This window comes from Plenodomus lingam (genome assembly GCF_022343315.1).
Source record: "Plenodomus lingam strain CAN1 chromosome Unknown contig_5, whole genome shotgun sequence".
NCBI classification, from domain to species: domain Eukaryota; kingdom Fungi; phylum Ascomycota; class Dothideomycetes; order Pleosporales; family Leptosphaeriaceae; genus Plenodomus; species Plenodomus lingam.
Window position 1 is genome coordinate 282158 of NW_027093957.1, and position 19449 is coordinate 301606.

At 42.4% G+C, this 19449-nt stretch overlaps 2 protein-coding genes across 2 annotated transcripts; both read right to left on the minus strand.

Moving 5' to 3' along the window:
- Nucleotides 1–9466: 9466 nt before the first annotated feature.
- On the minus strand, nt 9467–11403 carry IAQ61_008725 (uncharacterized protein; the record flags this gene model as incomplete). The annotated part of the gene is made up of 3 exons (XM_066098098.1): nt 9467–10103; nt 10160–10560; nt 10674–11403. The coding sequence occupies 2 exons, from the start codon at nt 11401–11403 to the stop codon at nt 10259–10261; spliced, it is 1032 nt and encodes a 343-aa protein (XP_065951737.1). The 3' UTR covers nt 9467–10103; nt 10160–10258.
- A 5304-nt stretch (nt 11404–16707) lies between these two features.
- On the minus strand, nt 16708–17877 carry IAQ61_008726 (uncharacterized protein; the record flags this gene model as incomplete). The annotated part of the gene is made up of 4 exons (XM_066098099.1): nt 17482–17877; nt 17235–17373; nt 16926–17129; nt 16708–16875 (listed from the first exon to the last, which is right to left on the minus strand). The coding sequence occupies exons 1-4, from the start codon at nt 17865–17867 to the stop codon at nt 16708–16710; spliced, it is 897 nt and encodes a 298-aa protein (XP_065951738.1). The 5' UTR covers nt 17868–17877.
- Nucleotides 17878–19449: the final 1572 nt, after the last annotated feature.

Below are 19449 nucleotides of genomic sequence, written 5' to 3' on the forward strand. Positions count from 1 at the left end.
ATATATAATAAGGAATTACTTGCTATTATTAAGTGTCTTAAAAGTTAGTTAGTAGAGTTATAGAGTATTTATAAGCTGTTTATAATATTTATAGACTATAAAAACTTAGAGTACTTTACTAGCCTTTAAAGCTTAAGCAAGTAATAGTGCTACTAGGCAGAAGAACTTTTAAAATATTAGTATATCCTATAGTATAGGCCTAGCTATCTTGTAGGATAACCTAATACCTTAAGTAGATAACTACAAGATTTAAACTCCTCTAAAGTAACACTATAGTTAGTAATACGCCCTAAATTAATTTAGGTTATAGTGTTAGAAGTAGAGAAGGCGTCTAAGTTACTAAAGGGCGCTAGCCTCTTTACTAACCTATATATATAGATACTATAGGATAAAGCAGTACTAGAAGATAAGATATACTAAGTACGTCTTAATATAGTTTAGAAAGGCGCTAGGTCCTTCCTAGTTTTAGCTAACATAAAGTAATAAATTAGGGACTATGTAATTAGCGTATATAGCACTTTGCTCTAGAGGGGTATTATTTAGTTACTAATATAGGAACCCCTTATAACTACTATTATATAGCAAGTATATAAATTAGGTTTAGTAGGATATTTAGGGAAGAATATAATATTTTAAATACTACACCGCGACTATTATTAGGATAGAATATTAGGAGATATTACGCAGTATATTTAAAACTACTATTATTATAGTGCTTATATCTCCTAGAAGCGCTAATAGGGTCTATTATAACCTATACTAGTCGCGTTATAATACTAGTCCTAAATATCTATAGATTTTATAGTTAACCTACCTACAAAAGATAATAGTAAACCCTAGTCCCTATTAGTTATTACTAATAGATTGTCTAAATATATCTAGCTTAAAGTAATAGTCTCTATAGTAGCTAATTATTATGCAAGGATCTTCTAGGATAACTAGTAGTAGTTCTAGGGCTTCCTATTCTCTATTATTACTAATTAAGGTTTAGACTAGTTAGGATCCTTCTAGATAATATTATACTAGATAATAAAGATAAACTAGTTACTATCTACTATATACCACCCCTAGATAGATAGTAGGATAGAGTGGGCAAACTAAGAAGTGCAGGTGGTGCTGCGTATAATAGTATGCTTTAAGCAGACTAACTAGCCTAACTACCTACTAGCCTGCTAACTTATACTTAATAATAGGGACTCTAGTATAACTAGTGTTAGCCTAAATCTACTTTTAAATAGGTATACTATAGACACGCTATAAAAGATAATATTACTACTAGTAAAGCCTAAGAATCCTTATAGAGAAGCTATAATATTCTTATTATACCTATAGAGGGGTGTAGAGCTAGCGCAAGCTACTATTATATTTTAATAGTAATAATAATAGGAAGTAATAAACTAGTCTTAATACCTAGCTAAAAAGTTCCTAAAAGGTAATATAGTTTAGTTTATAATGCGTAATATAAAGATAAACTAACTAAGTAAAAGGTTTAACTAGCTATAGGTTAAGTATAAAATAATAGAAGTCCCTACTCTACTTATAGTAGTATTAGACTTACTAGGGAACTTATATAAGACTATATATATAGATCTGCTAGAGAGAGCTACTAATAACCTACTACTAAGCTAGAAGCTTTAGGACTTATAACTAGGCCTAATAGTTATTCTAGAAAATAAAGACGCAATACTAGATAAATAGGAAGTAGAAGAGATCCTTTGTGCAAAGAATATAAGAGGAAAAGGGAAGTATTAAGTCCTAGTAAAATAGAAGGGGTATATTAATCTAATATAGCACCTGCTAGAGGTAGTATAGGATACTAAGGCTCTAGATAGGTTTAAGGAAAAGTATAGGGATATTATATATAATAATAGCCTAATACGTATAAAAGCTAGGAAGTAGGGGTAGAAGAAAACTAGAATAATAACTTAGACCTTTATTATAATTAAGAAGTAGAAAGGTATTAGAGATATCTTTTATTTATCCTAATAATACTCTAAATAAGTGCCTTACTACTAAAGTTTTATAAGGTAGCTAATAATTAGGTAGTAGTATCTATACTATTACTATCTATAACTAACCCCCCTTTAGCCCCCCCTAAACTATTATTTATATTATCCTAACGCCTCTATATCTCTTAGTAATAGTAGTAACGCTTGCGCGCAGCGTAGGTAGGGGAGGACTTAGTTAATAAGTATAAGTAATAGTAGTAGTAGTAGCAGGAGGAGGGTAGTGCTTTAATAGTTTACTAACGCGTAGCACCCTAGGCCTAAAGAAAGTAAATATTAGAATATATAAAAGGGAATAAAGGGAAATTAATACTAATAATAAGAGTCTTAATACTATAGGTAGTGCGCTTAGCAGCGCTCTTAAGCCTATTAATATAAAGGTTAGTTTAGGCCTAGGTCTTATTTATACGCTAGTTAATACGCTAGAAGGTAATACTAGTAGTAGCAGCAAGCTATATAATATTATTATTACTATAACTACTATATAAAGGCGTAATAGTAGACTAAAGTAGAAATACTAGAGCACTAGTAGTAGATAGAATAATAGTACTAAGCTAATACTAATTGTAGGCGCGTAAGTAGGTAGTAAGGGCAAGTAGGGTAATAGTATTATTAGTCTAAGCCCTTAATATAAGATCCTTAAAATAGTAGTAGAGCTAGTAAAACTATAGTATAAACTAGTAATAGGTGCCTTTAGTAGGTTTCCCTATAAAGGTGCTAAGGGTCCCCTTCTTCGCAATATAGAGGCGATCCTCCTAGTAACTATAATAAAACTAAAGCTAGTTGCAAAGGGCTTAGCAAATATTAGGATTATTAGTAAGGATAGCTTCTAATTAAGTATAGGTCTTATAGCTATAATAGTAGGACTTGTATAAGCGCCCTAGATATAGTTAGAACTTACTATAAAGAAAATAAAATTAAGGGGAACTTACTACTACCTTCCTAATAGTTACACTTGCTAAAGAGATAAAGCTAGTTAATATACTAATTATAGGGAAGTAGCTTTATAAAACTACTATTATATTCCTTATTATCTAAGTTACTAGAAATAATAAAGCTACTAAGTAACTATATTTAGGGAGGTGTGTGCTATATAAAAAGTTAGTATAGGAAATATAGGGAGAATATTAAAAGTACGCACTTTATCTTAGTAGGCCTAGCGCAGGGTCTAACTACCTTATAGTAGATCCCTACTACTAGCACTAGTAGTAGTAGATAGGGATATAATAAGGGCTAGATAGGCAGGATTTAATAGAGAAAAAGTAGAGAGAAGGGCTAATTAGGGGGGAAAATCTGTTGTGTAACAAAGTAAGTTTAGGAAATTTATAGTAGGGTAGGATAGCTATATTAGAACTTTTATAGTAGGGTGCTAAAATAAGCGTATAGATACTATACGCGCGTACTACTTAATATATAGGCCTGTTATAAATTAGGAAGGAATATAAAAATATAATAATAAAATTAAAAAATATAGTAATAAAGCCTAATATAGATTATAGAGGACAAAGATATAACCCTAGACCCCTAGAAAGACAATTTCACGATAGTTTATAGGGGAAGGTTAGGGGTATGTAAAGGGCTTAGGCTTATGCCTAAGCCTAGGTCTAATATAAGATAGACCAAGTCTAACACCACTACTAAGTAAACACACTAGACACCTATAAAAAGGCGTGGAGGGCTTACCTCTCCTTTAAGATACTAAATACTATTATCAACGCTTATTGTATTCTCCCTTGAGGCTAGTCCATAACATTAGGATAGAATCTAATTGCGTATTTCCTTATTCTATTAATATAGTATAGCTATTATAGCAGAGTCTTAAGCCTATTATTCTATTAATCTATAGACCTACTATATTAGCCTTTCTACTATATTAGGTTGCACCTAGTTATTCTAAACATCTAGCGCGTCTATCTCTTATTACTATTATAGTATGTTTAGAAGAAGATACTAAAATATTATAGACTAGCCTTAAGGGAGAATGCAATAAGCGTTAATAATAGTATTTAGTATCTTAAAGGAGAGGTAAGCCCTCTACGCCTTTTTATAGGTGTCTAGTATATTCGCTTAGTAGTAGTGTTAGACTTAGTCTGTCTTGTGTTAGACCTAGGCTTAGGCATAAGCCTAAGCCCTTTACAGTTCTAAACTGCTATAATTAAAGCAAGGATTAGTAAGGAACACTTAGCTAGGTAGTCTTGCGCTAAGTTAGAGTTAATTTAGGGGTATAACCTATCTAGGGTAATTATTACTTATAAGCGATTATCCCTTTAAGTAGTCTTAAGGTTAATTATATCCTATTCCCTTCTACTTAGGATATTAGCTTAGGCGTTATAAGATCTAGGAGTATACTTAATTTAGAAGTTAAAGGGACTTATAACCTCTAGCTATCTAGCTTGCCTAGCACTAAGGACTTTAGTAGATATAAAGTACTCTAGTGCTCTATAGTCTGTGTAAACTCTAATAAGGTGCTAAGTACTAGTTAGGTTAGCATGCTATTTCTTAAAGGGGCAGATTATTATAAATAATTCTTTATTATAGATTTCCTAGTTAAGTTTAGAACTAGTAAGGGTCTAACTAAAGAAGGATATAGGGTACTATTTCCTATTAGGATGCTCCTATAAGAGGACAGCTACAATAACTCTATTAGAGGCGTCTATCTCTAGTTTTAGAGGATACTTAGGATAGAAGTAAGCTAGGCTTAGGATTACTAGTAGGGCATTCCTAAGCTAGTTAAAGGCTTATTAGCATTCTAAAGTCTATATAAATAGGGTAGCAGGGCTCTAGAGAGTAGTTAAGGGCTTAGCTATCTTAGAGAAGTTTTCTATAAATTGCTAGTAGAATCTAGTAAATTCTAGGAAGGACTTTACTCTAGTTATTATCTTAGGAGTGGACTAGTTTTAGAGTACTTTAACTTTATTAGGATCTACCTCTAAGCCTTTATTAGTAAGGATATATCTAAGGTAATAGGTATAGGTTATATAGAATTCGCTTTTCTTAATATTAGCCTATAATCTAGCAGAATAAAGATACTTAAGGACTTTTTAAACATAGTCCTTATAAGTAGTAAGGTCTTTAGAGTAGATAAGGATATTATCTAGATAGGCAATATAGAAGTTATCTAAATAATCTATTAGTATATTATTTATATAGCGCTAATAGGTTACAGGTCTGTTATATAGCCTAAATAGTAGGACTTTGCATTTATAGGCACTATACCTAGTGTAGAAAGTAGTATACTCCTCTAAGTTAGGGTCTATTTAGATCTTATTAAAGGTAGTATAAATATCTAATTTTATAAAGATTTTTACTTTAGCTAGCTAGGATAATGTAACAAGGCTAGGCTAAAATAGCTAGCGCTTACTAGATGCCTAGGCTAGACTTAAACAAGGTTCATAGGTTGGCGCTAGGGTCTAGCACTATTATCTTAGGCTAAGCTTAGCTAAGATATATATATTATACTATGCGAGGATTACTTAGCTTAAGTATTCTCGTGCGTACCTTTTGGACCATGGCCGAATTAGTACAGACAGGGGAGATGACGTAGTATTCATTTTATAGGCAGGGCGCCTACCTTGTTACAGATAAAAGATTATCTATATAGGGTATTAGATATACGTCCTTTTACGTTAAGCTATTAAGCTTATAGTAATCTATATAGATCCTAAGGCCTCTATTTAGCTTCTTAACGCATAGGATAGGAGAGGTAAATAGGCTCTAACTAGTCTTAATAAAACCTTTCTGTAGGTGCTCTTATATATATTCCTTAGTGGCCTAGAGTTCCTTAGTATTTTAATAATAGAGGGGACTCTAGTAGTTTAGAAGGGGTTCCTCTAGGACTATCTTATAGTTATAAGGCTAGTAGATTAGAAGTTTATTAGCCTTAGCCTTGTTAAAGACATCCTAATAGAAGTTATAGTTAGATAGGAGCTTCTAATCTAATAAGCTATAGTTAAGAGTATCCTATTTAGATATAGTTTAGATCCTACGCTTAATCTTATACAGGCTAGTAGTAAAGAATTTATTAGAAGATTTTTTTATATTAAAATAGAAAGTATTAGCAGAAATAGTAGTAATTTAAAATTTTACAGGTAGGGTAATAGTTAGTAATTAGACTAGGGTAGGTAGTGTAATAGGTTTAGTAGCAGCCCTATAAGTAGCTAGAATTTTAAGTATACTACGTATCCTATTAATTAAACTAGGACTATTTTAGTTCTAGTTCTCCTCTTAATCCTAAAGGGCGTCTCTTTATAAGATATTATAGGTAACTAGAGTAGATAGCACTTGCTAGTAGAGTTATACTAGAATAGGAGGTATAGGGTTATAGGTTAGAGGATATTTCTCTAGCTAGATTAGTTAAGATTTATCTGTATTAATTAGGATTTAGAACTGTTTTAGCTAGTATTATCTAATAATATAATCCTAAGAACCTAAGTCTACTATTATAAAGGGGTAGTTATAAACCTTTTAGCTACTAACTATTATATAAAGCTAAATATAGTAGGTAACTAGGGAGGTAATCTAATCCTAGAACCCTTTAATAGTAAGCTTGTATAGTAGCTTTTAGATAGGTACCCTAAGTGTAAAAGAGATATTATAAGTAATTTTTAAATTAAGAAATAAATAACCTTAGGCCCTAGTATCTACTAAAGCGTTTAGGTAAACACTAGATCTATTAAGGTATAGGGTTATACGTGTAAGTAAATAGGAACTAATAAATAATTTAGTTAAGGAAAGGTTTAACAGGTTATATTAAGTTAGGCCTAGGAAGGAGGATCCTCCTAGGTATTATTATTTCCTATCTAATAGCTATCTAAATTAGTTAATTTAGTAGCTTCTTTTTCCTTAGAATTCTTAATAACCTATTCTATATCTATAGCCTAAATCCTAGGGGGTTTAGGGTAGTTACTAGAGAAGTGCCTAGGCTTTCTACAATTATAGCAAGTTCCTATTATAGTAGCGCTAGGAATAGCTAGCGTAGTAGATAGGGGTTAATTAGTTTAAGGGATAGTGCCTAGTTATTATAAGTAGGGCATATAAGGTTTAGCTATTAAAGGTCTATTATAGGGTTTCTAATTAGCGTCTAAATAGGACTAGTTTTCTAAGTGTTAGAAGGGGGTTAGTCCTTTTCTAGATAATAGAGTAGTCCTAGTAGGAGGAGATAAGGTAGGGTATAGGCGGCGTTCTATGTTAAAAGTAGTAAGATAATCTACTATAGTCTTAAAATTATTATACTAATTTTATTAGAAAGTAAGGTTTAGTATCCTTAGGGAAGGTATAATCTTTATCTAGAGGTAGTAATACTACTCTAATTAGAGTACTTCTCCTCTAATAGTAAGACTTTAGAACTATAACTTAAAAGTAGGGAATATCTCTATATTAGTTATATACAGGCAGTTAAATATAGTCTAACTCTTAGCTATCTTATTTCTAGTAATAAAGTAAGTTTAAAAGAGGGTAATTATTTCCTTAGCCTTTTAGAACTAAAGACTTAGGGAATTAGATAAGTAACGTGGCTCTAAGTATTCTCTTACTAGTCCTAAGTAGTGTCCCTAGACTAACGCTATCTAAGCTCTAGAAGAGGGGTAGTAATTAGTATTAATCTCTAGCCTATCTTAAATAGATACTTGCTATTATCTAAAAGTAGGATTAGCACTATTACTAAGTATAGAGATATTTAGCGTCTTTTTAGATTATCTCTTAGCTTTTATAGTATATACTATAGGGTTTAATATAGAAGCTAAAGACTAGCTAGGTTAGGTTATACCCTATATCTCCTTATAGAGGGAGGTGTTATATAACTAATTAGTAAGTTACTTAACTTATTCCTCTAACCTCTCCTTTTTAGATAGGGTTAATATATATTTATCTTTAAGAGAGGTGTTACTTTAAGATTTCCTAGGAGCATAAGGTACCTTAAGAGATAGATAGGAAGTAGGTCCTTCTAGGAGGGCGTTATTAATTAAGTCTTCCTTATCTAATTTCTTTCTATTAGTAAATAGGCTTTTAAAAGTAGCTAAACTAGATACCCTTCCTTTACCTTTATCTAATATTTTGTAGTTAATAAGAATAATAAATCTTTTCTTTTTCTTTTAGGGGGTTTAGTTATAGAAGGATATTAGCTTTGCCTCTAATTCCTCTAGGCTTTTAGTAGTCTCTAGGTCTCTACCTTAACGCAATCTAACGCAATTTTTCTAAAGGTAATCTAGCACTACCTATAGGTCTAGAAGTCTAAGCCTATAGGCTTTAGTTATTAGAAGTTCTAATAGCTATTCTAACTATAGAGTTATAAGGTTAGGTAACTACTAGAACTAAATTAGTAGCTTAAAATAATAATAAATGCAATATTCTTAAATACTATTACTAGCTAGGATAATATTCTTCTTATAATATAATAACTTAGGTAGGTAGGGCATCTAAAAGGTATCCTATATAACTTAAAGGTATATAGGAGTGCGCGTCTATATAGAAAAGGATAAGATTCCTACACCTATAGGTCTTGTACAAAAGGATAAGAAGAATATGCCTATCCTAACTATAGGCGAGCTATTCTCTATATACATTAGTAAGTCAGGCCTTTATTAGGCCTGACTTGGCATAGAACAATAGGCAGGCAATTCTACCTTATTGTTACAACTAATGCTCTAACTATACCTAGATAGGAAGAGCGAGGACGATTGGTCTATTGTGGCGAGGACAATTAGCAACTCACGATCCTTTCATCTCCTCAGCGTATAATTAGGGTAAATATTTGCGCAAATTAATGAGGTATAGATACATAGCTTAGTACTGTAGGTAATAGTAGTTGCCGCGGTTGTTAGTGTAACAGGTAAGATAGTACGAAGGCTTAAAGGGGAAGTGTAAAAGCTATTAGAATTCTCTGAAACGGTTTCGCTACAACGTACCTGCCTGAGCCACTTTGCTAGTTCAAGCCCTATTCGACCCAGCAATAGTGAAACTGTTGTTCAAGGTGTATACGGTAGTCCAATGGAGAAGGGCCCTTATATCTCATTCAACTTGATTCATGTAAGTGTTTGTGCATGCGTTCCGAGTCGAACTTGTACATGACTGTCTCTGGCGTCGCGATGCAAGCGGGAACTCTGCTTCATCGATCACTTACCAATCTACTCAGCAAATTTGCCTGTAATAACTCAACCTGAAGGCTGCGATTACGTCTACATAAATTATATTAGCGTTATGAAAGCAGTGCTGCTGTTCTCATGTATTTTGGATAGCATGGCAAAATTGCAAGCTGCAAAATCGTATTGACTTGCGTTGGTGTTCAGTATCATAGAGACTGTGTATCATTCGATCCGTGAGAGTTACTGCTGTAACACGCTGATCGTGTGATGAGAAGCTTGTTTAGCGCAGGCTATTATCATTACTTTGATGTTGAGCAACTAGCGCTGATGTAAACTCTATGTGAAACCCAGCACGATCACTCTAATGATTTTCATGATGACGTTAATACGGATGCACATATTCAGACACTCCCACAAAGGGATTGCTAGGAAATGGGCCCGTAAAGAGCATGTGTTGAACAATCGGTAATGACAAGCGTGGAGAGTGCTGACGCCAAGTACAGATGACCCGAAGTAAGGGGGCACAGGCTTCATACGTCGCTTCAAGAACATCTACAAAAAGGGGCAAGAAAATCTAAATACATGCCCACCACCCTCCCATCTAGAGATGTATCAGAGCGCAAAGGAGTAGGCTCCGACCAATCGTGTACTTCATTCAGAGAGTTCCAGGCTGAGCAACGAAGTTTTCGCACCAAATGCCACGTGCCGGTACGTGCGGCTCTCGAGTCCAATGCACGGCCTCGAGTATGTACGAGCGGTGTACGTTGGGAACAAACTGCCGTCCTATTTCATTGTGATTGCGAACCCTGTAGCGTGCGGGATAGTACCCGGCTTATACACGTTTGAATACCGCTTTTTCTCCGCGTCTCTCTACCGATGGCCGAAAGTAAGCTCTTTTTCCCAGGAGTGTACTACTTCGCTCTGGAAGATGATAAGAGAACTTTATTCTGCGTCCGGAACCATAAGTTTGATTAGCGGAGAGGCACTCGGCTGGGATGACATGTGCGGTGAGGAGGCTCTTCATGCAATATCAGTCCGAAAAGGCCGGATCAAATATGATATCAGTTGCCATACCGAATCCACAATACTATTCCTCACTTCATTGATTCAGTCCATGTGATGCCCGTTTTCGCCGTCTGCAGAGCTACATCTTGCATAGAGGCCGATCCCTCATCACAAATCCGCCGCGAATGTAGCCTTTGCCCTAACATACAAATCGCCCCTGACATTCTCCAGCGTGCCCACAATGACACGAGCAGGCTGCTCTCCGGAACTATTCTTCTTGGTCAAGTCTTTGCTCGGGCTGAGCCAGCTGAGCCGGCTCCTGGTGGGTTCGGCTTCCGGGTCTGGGAGCGGTGTCTCAGCATCCGGATTCTCTGATTCTTGAAAGGATGCGCGAAGAATGTAAAAGTCGAGGCTGTAAGTTGGTTTGGCGTAGGCCATAGCAAGGGTATTGGGGCGGTGGCTAGCTTCTACTGAGAATGCGCGTTAGCTTGTACTATTGCAGATGCGTTGTGATGCTACACAGAGGAAAGGTGGGTATATAAATCTTTTCCTTGGGTCAAGCTAATGAATGATAAACACGTACCCACATGTCCTTCAGGTCCCTTGACCATCCTCGCCATGACTTCTTCGAAAATCGTAGCTATCGCTCCTCCGTGCACGACGCCTGGCCAGCCAGACAATCCCCCGCCAATCCAAACCACAGCCACCATCTCCTGCGCATTTGCATTCCAAAACGCCCTTTGGACGCCGAGCCCCCGCGTACCACTCATAACGCCCAAGATTCCATTTGTGCCCTCCTTGTCGTTGCTCAAGTCCATATCCAGTTCCAGCCAATCCTTGTACGCGGATATTTTTCTGCTGCCACCGCCTCTAGCACTACTACCACTATCACTACCCAGGCCAGGACCTGATCGCAGTGAGGTGTCGGAGCTGAGATTGTACGACTGGCTGCGTAGCGATTGTACGATTTCGAGATTATCTATGTCTGTGCTGAGGGAGTCGAGGATAATTTCATCTTCGCGAGAGCCGGGCAGGGGGAGGCCGAGCGGACCTGCGAAATAGCGTGCGCCGAGGCCGGTAGAGATGCCCAGGGCGAGGATGCTGGCGTACCAGAGGTAGGACCATCGGAAGCCGGAGTGGAGGGGCTGTGGGAGAATATGTTGTGGGCGGGTAGAGGTGCGGAAAGATCTGAATGCGGGATGCGATCGTGTGCGTTGTGCTAATGTTGCGCGGTAACCGTGTATGGAGGAGCATATGCGGGACATGGTGGAAGAGAGGATGGTGGGCTTATTGGCAGCAGTGAAGCTGTGCATCTGAATTGTCAAGCTACAGCTGCCGATAATTTGTATTCACACCGAGGCTGAATGCTAGCGGCTTGGCAAGCATATGCACCCCACACATTTGAGTTCTACATGCTTGGATATTGACTCTATAAGAACAATTGCCCATATTCGTCCACGAATTGATTCAACTGATCTTCATTATCGGCTCTTATTACCTTTGCGTACTGAGCTCCAATCCTTGACCATCTTGGTATCTCCCGAAACATTCGCCAAACTCGCGCGAGATCCGTTTCCTACCAAAGACAGCCACGGAAGTCCTCATCGCCACTTGTAATCTGCAACTACGTTTGATCAGGGTATATAACGAGGTACGTTTTTTTGGCTGCAGATGCTACAGTTGCAGATCACGATCTTTTATTGAGAGAAGGCGAGCGAGAGACGAGTAGTGTATTGAACCGTAATGCAGTGGTAACTTTCTGGGTACAGTGTTCAATACTCTATATCAAAACAAAATAGTACCTAACTCAGTGTCGGCCTCTGCAGATTTGCCTGTAGTGCTGTGCGTGTTGTGGGAACGAGGCCATTGTGAGATGCTGTGCTTTTAGTAAAATCGAACAAGGAGTACTAGATGGAGCTCAACATCAGAAGAATCTCCAGGTTCCTGAAATACAGATAGGCTGCTGGTATAACTATCAGCAATCTAAACAGCGCAAAGTAGGTATGGTTCTGATCAATTCTTGGGCGAACGTCTCCGCGACCAAGGAGGCTGTGTGGGTCCAACCACTTCAACTTCGAGATTTCACAGCATCAAGAAGAATTAAAAGTGATTAAAAGGTCTGTAATGTTGGCAAGGAGGAAAATCCAGAGGAAGTCGAGCTGAACTTCAATGACCCCATGCTATCTCTGCCCAGAACATCCGGTATTATGGTAGGTACAAAGATCCTCACAAGCGTCACCAAAGCAGAGCACAAACACACATCCTATAATTAAACAGCACACTCTAAACACCGTCCACATGTCCCGCCCAAAATCCATTTCACGCCACCATTCCGAATCTCCGTAACCCCCCAGCACCGAGCCCCAACTCTCTCCCTCCCCATCCACACACACTTCCAACCCATCCCAAACCATCCACCGCCTCACTATCATAAGCAGAAGAAAAAAACAAAAAAACAAAAACGAGCAACACCAATCGGAACCTTCAGTCCCAACCCACCCAACATCCATCCACATTTCCCACCTACCGTCCCACAAGAAAAAAAAGCCAAAGCCAAAGCCAAAGCCAAAGCTCTTGTCTCACACACCCTCACACATAACGCACTCTGTCCAATCAATCCCCAAGTGAACACACGTCCGTATCGATCGTGTAGCCGCTCCGCAGGATCGGTGGCAATATGTGTGCTGAGACATGGCCGCGCGCCATGGGGCGTGCGGGCTGCGTTTTGTTGCGGATTCGGTGAGACATGCGTTGTATTGGTGATTTCGTGTGTGTATATATGTGGGACGCGATGAGAAGGCGGGTGTGGGTGCGAGTTGGTGCGTGGAGTGATTGTATTTATGGAGGGGGGAGAAAAAGGAAGGTGGTGCAGGGATGGGGCTGGAGGGGAGGTTGGACCTGGAAGATTGATTTGCTCCCAATTTCCGCGAGAAGATGCTATTTCAGGGGGGTTTGGCGAGACGGTGGGTTGAGGGAGTTTGTGCATTTGGGGAGTGGTGACAGGGGTGAAGTTTTGCTGATGAGATGATCTGAAAGCGATGGGCCACTGAGTGTTCTAGTTTGTGAAGGATTTTTGCAAGCAGAGATGTGGACGGTGGGAATTTCCTGCGTGTTATTCACTTGCTAGCAGGTAATTTTGGGGTAGTAAACTTGAACCAACACCTCATATTTCTCCGTTTGCAGTGATCAGGACCAGCAACCCATTCTTCTGCCGGCTGATCTACGCAAACATGAACGTGTAGTATCATACCCCACTCCTTCATTCCATCTCGTCGCAACTAGCTTCTTCCAAGTCCGCTGACATGGAGGGCGTAAACTCGAACTCAAGATTACAAACCAACTTCATCACAACGTTTGAAATTTTCACCCGAAATACATCCTGTAGTAATGGTCTTGTTTGTCGGATCCATAGAAACACTAGATCACCTTACCTATACTTCAGTGTCTGCGGCTTTCTCATCCTCCTTCATCTCAGCTCGGCAGCATCGCCCACTGGCACTGTAATGACAGCAACCTGAATCCAGAATTTCCTTCTCATAGTTGGTGACACAAGACCACCAGTGTAGTATATTCGTCATCTCTCAAATGCAAATAGCGAATAAATACCATTTTCTTCTGCCCTAGGGGCAATATCACGATTACTTTATGCCTAACCATACCCTTGACAGAGACTTCTTATCATACGTAAGATGCCTGAGTTAACAAGAACACAAGACACCATTCAAGCTCACCTGGCCAGTCCTTCACTCTTTACCACTTGATCCCTTTGACACCTTGAAACCCAATTCTAGCGGACTGCTCGTATTGTAAGGAGTAGTGAGATATCTGATTTGCCATCAAGTTCAGCATGCACTCCACGCTCGACATCTAAGCGACCGTTGGTTGCATTTCGTAACATGGAGAATCCACAGTTTCGCTTGGACATGTAGATACGGTATAGGTTGCAAAAAACACCAAAGATCAGCCCAGACTAAGTAAAAAGTATCCTTGCCCACACTTCCTTTCCCTTCACACATCCCCACTATTCCTTCCTCCCGCACGACACCCCCAGTAAAAATCATCCATAATCCAGCACCACTTCATCTCCCTACCTTCCCCACCCATCTGCACAACCCACACTCCATGCTCCAGCGTCCCATTCCGCAGACAAGACATCACAAGTCCCACAACCCTTTAGATCCTGAATCAACAAACCACCTAATCTTTCCAAAATTCGCATCCGCAGTATTCTAACCAAAACGTGACAAAGCAACCAGAGAAGTTTGTTACAACTGGCTTCCCTTTTCCCATATACCACAACTCACGCTGCTGAGAAATCTACAACAGCACAAAGTCCCTGGTGTGATGGCAGTGTGCCACGTCACATTCCGTGTACAAATGCAAGCCGGGAGGAAAAGAAAAAAGACGAGTGCAGCTGAATCAGTGTGTCAGGATTTCAGGGGTTGGTGCAGAGTCCATGTACAGATACATCAACAAACAAGCGCAATCTAAAACACCGTCCTACACTTCTCCCAAACATCTCCCGCATACACGCCAAACCACAGATTACCGGTGCCTACACTACCCATCTTCCAGAAGCCCGGCCCGGCCCAGGCCAGCCCAGTCCACCGGTAAGTACCATGTTTAGAATTTAAAATAGTAGGTACTCTGCAACACGCAATCCCTAACATCCCACGGCTTACCCGAGACCGTCATGGACATGTACGCCCGGCCTAGCGGTGGGTTGGTGGGAGGTTAGTAATCGGATGCAGGGGGGGTGTGAGACGGAGGGCTGGGGTTTGGGTAAGCGGGAGAGTGATGCCAAGGCTGTGGGATGTGTGTAGGGATGGTGGTGTTGTGGTTGTGGTTGTGGTTGTGGTCATGGTTGTGGTCAAAGTTATCAAATTTCTATCACCATCTATACATGTATGTATATATCTATCCTCATCCATCCTATAACTTTATAATCCAGCATCCAACCATCCCACCCCGGTCCCAACCCACCCAGCAAAACAGCAACACCCACAACAATACCAAACCATACATAGCGCTGACTAGATCCCCCACGCTGTCGATACGCTGCCACGTGTGAGTGAGAGAGGAACAAGGAAGTAGGAACTAGGCAGCAGTGGAAGGTGACGGGGTTCCCAGGTCGCTGGGTTTGGTTTTGCGTATCGAAAGATGAAAGAGATGTCGAATAATGCCATCTCTGCGTCTCCGTCTGCGTATATATACAATATCATACACATATCCATATCCAAGTCCATAATCTCTGTAGTAAATCTCCAAAAACTACCCACTAACCTGCTCCTTCCATTCACACACCTTCCTCTCACCCTCTTCCCCCTACCATCCACCCCCACCCCCCTCCCTCAAAAACACCCCATCCCCACCCCTACCAGCCAGAAGCCAAAACCCAAAACCCAAAACCCATAATCCATAAGCCATAAGCCGTACCATAAGCGCACGCGACACAACCCCGCCACGCTACAGGACGACCAGAACGCCAGTCCGCGGCCAAGTGCTCACTGCTCAATGCTGACTGCTCACTGCGTGCGGCGACGGGATTTATGATGTGCGTGGATGCTGCTGATGTTGTGGGATGTGGTAGGGGGTTTTAGGGGGGGAGTAAGATGTATGGGGAGGGAGGGAAAGAGGGAGGAGGCAAAGAGGGAGGAGGGAAAGAGGGAGGAGGGAAAGAGGGAGGAGGGAAAGAGGGAGGAGGGAAAGAGGGAGGAGGGAAAGAGGGAGGAGGGAAAGAGGGAGGAGGGAAAGAGGGAGGAGGGAAAGAGGGAGGAGGGAAAGAGGGAGGAGGGAAAGAGGGAAGGAAGGATGAAAGCAAGAAACAACCCAACCCCCAACACCCCATCAAGCCAACGCCCACGCCCACACCCTCCCATCCCCCCACCCCTCCAACCTATCCCAAGCACAATAAACCCCAAAATATACAACCTCCCCCCCCCCCCACACACAAACCCACAACACCACGTACCCATACCCCAAGCCCTCCCCAACGCAAACCACCCAGACGAACCACACCCAAGCCCAACCCAAGTCAAGGCACACAACAGCAGAAAACAAACCCAACACACAAACCCGCGTATCAAGATGTACATGAGACGGTACGCACACAACAGGCACATGTATCTACCTAGACACGAGCTGCATACCAAAAAGCCGCAACGCGCGCTGATTCAGCGAGGTTTTATAAATAACTTGTCTGTTTTCAGGCGGCGTACGGGAGCAAGGGTGAGTAAGGCGGGGGAGGATGGAGTAAGAGTAAAGCGCCACACGCCCGCGCCGCAAACTAAAGGAAGACCGAAGAAAGAAAACAAAGAGTGCGGATTTGGTGCGGTGAGAAGGAGTTGATTGGCGGAATATCTCGATGTAGGGGAATGGAGAATATGAATGAGGTAAGCGGGAAAATGGGCTCATTGCGCATTGAGGCAGGAGGGAAGTGGAACATGGCCAGTTGAAGAAAAACAAGAAGGAAAGGCCCAACTGCAGCATGGCAGGAGCGAATGACAAGCCCTGTTTAAGCCTGGAGTGTTGGTGAAAGCACTGGAGGGACTGGAGAGGGTGTGGGCAAGAGCATGCAGACTGTGGTCTCGACCACCCAGCCTTTCTTCCCTATCGGATTATCTGATTCTACATGCGGCTGGCGTTGCCTTGGAGCCGGGGGAGCGGCCAAGCGCGCGCACAGTCGAGCCTCGTGAGTGGGTCGCGAGGGTTAAGCATTCTGGAATGTTGACGTGGCAGGCGAGGGGGGCGGGAAGTTTGTTGCCTACATCCTGTACACACCATGGCTACGCTACTTGGAGAGTAGAATGCGTATAGAGTGTATGTAGGTACATACCTCACCAACATTACAAGAGAGGGAAGATGGCAGACGACAACGGCCCTTCCCTGTGTACATCATCGATTGCAAAAGCACGGCCCAGACGGATGGCTTTGTTGGCGTCTGGCGTAGCGGGTGCGACGGACTGGCGTGCTCTCCATTAGGCAATGAACGACCCAAGACGATCAACGGGATCACCAAAAGGTGGAGTTTCCACAGATGCTGGCGTGCGCCACAAGAAACTGTGTTTTTAAGAAAAAGGCCATGGACTGACGCAGGTACAGAACCGACTGGTGGGAGAAGAGAAATTTGGAATCAAGGTCTTACTACCTGGCCGCCCCCCCCTCCCTCGTCTTTGCGATTATGCTTTGGGACAAGTAGGCTCCGCAGCCCAGCGCGATGCGATTCGGAATATTGAAATCCCAGGCACGGCTCTCGACGCGGCTGAAGAAGTGGACATTTGGGCCTCGCGATGACGGTTTAGGATAAAGGCCCAATCAACAGACGCGGGGAGCGTCTTGGCCAATCAAATTTTGGCCGAATGGGCCTTGGGAGGAGCGGTTAGGAGCAACACGAGGGACCAAGGCCATTGCGAATGGCGGGCCTTGGGAAGGATGATCTGGTGCAAGTATCATAGCATGCAGCGACACGGGCAGGGTTTGGCGAGACCCCAAGCGCGGTCGGTAGATGATGAGGAAGCAGAGGGTCGCCTGATGGATAGGGACTGGGTGGGAGGGGCTGCATCACGCAGGAGAAGGAGGTTGCCAAGGTGTCGAGGAGTAGGACTAGCACCCTGGGTTGCATCACTGTCAATTTCTCGCACACCGGCTTGAGTGCGCTACGGTGGAAGCGTGTTTGATCTGGAATACAGGATTCGGATTCGCATAGATTGATGGGGTTGGAGATGAAGGGGTCAGGGATCCCCATGGTCCGTGGATGGCCCCTAGTCTTACTCACCATGTACTTGCAGCTACGGTATGGATGGCATGTAGTAGTAGAGTGGTAGGTACATGGACAGTGTGGTCCTAGTGCCGTTCGGCGCCCTCTATACCACGGTAGTGGGAGGGGGTCTACTTGAGGCTCGAGGCGTGAGGTGCAGTGTGGGCATTTATGACAGCCAGGACAGTGTCCCAGGACTGTGGGCAACGCGTGCGGCTCAACATGCATTTGCGCCGTCGACGACCGCCATAATCCAGTGGGCATGGTGATCGGCCAGGGCAAGCATTGAGCCTCTTGGACGGGCGGTGCATCAGCAATACCAACCCGATGGGCGGGCGAGGTGGCGTTTGTCGGTTGCGAGGAACGGGTCTTCCGAGAGGAGGCGTGCTAGACAAGGATGGAGAAAGCTGAGTGGTGACGGGAAAAGAGCGAAGATGTTGGAACGCTAGGAGGCAAGCGGGCCTGCGCTGACAAGACTTGGACCCTCTGCAGGTCACACGGCAGCGCGTGTGGAGATCGGCCACCCCGAACGCCCTACGAGTCTAAGAGGCTTGTGATAACGTTAGCGATGGGAAAGGGGGGGGGGGGTGGAATGCATCGAGGTACTTGGCTACTGTATGTAAACGGGCGAGGATGCTTAGTGCAGTCTCGGACGGAGCACGCCGTCCCCGATGACTATGATTCCAAGAAATCGACCCTGGTGCGGCCAGAAGATGGCCAGAGATTGGAAATCGATAGTGTTGGGGACCTTGGGGTGAGAAGGGAATGGATGATGCATGGTGAGCCAATGGGGGCGGAGGCTACGGAGAGAGAGAAAGTATGCATGTATAATACCATGTAGTAGGAGAAACAACAGATACTATCTATGCTAGCCTCTGCACCTGGAGAGGCGGTGTCGGCGTGAGTGTTTCCAAGGATAGGCATGCAATTTACCTGGAGCGTCTTCCTATGGGGATTGCACAAGGCCATGGCGATGCTGTGAGGCAGGGGATGGAGCGCACATGACGACATGAAGTCCCAGCCTGTCCCGCAGTGGCAGCAGCTTATTGTGGCACCCGACAAGGCGACGGGTATTGTACTCTACCTACTGTACGTATATGCTGGAGCAAGGACAGCCGGGGAGGGAGAGGTGGGGGGTTAAAACTTAAAAGTCAACAGAAGCGCACCAGGATCAGCATGCAACAACGAGCTGATCATTGCTTGTCGCCTGCTCCGCTAGTCGTCACGCACAAAGTCTGCATAGCCTAGTTGATGGCAGATTATGTCTGTCGTAGGTAGGTAGGTAGGTAGGCATTGGTTCCGGCTGTTGGAACGGAGCTTTTCTTGGTGTGACATGTCGAGATTGTTGTGGGTTTAGCCTCAGGAAGTCACCCCCCTTGGGAGAAAAGGTAGGCATGGCTCAATAAGGCCCAGATGGCAGGAAAGAGCAAAGCAAGTGTGTGTGTGTGTGTGCGTGTGTGTGGGAGTGGGAGAAAGAGAGAGTCGCGACTTCCCAATCAGGTTCGCTTAGCCATTGCCTCGATTGGGCAGACAGGCCCAGGGGTCTCACGAAAACGCACATTGCATAGAAATTGGAATCAAATGAACGCGAGGATGAAGTCGT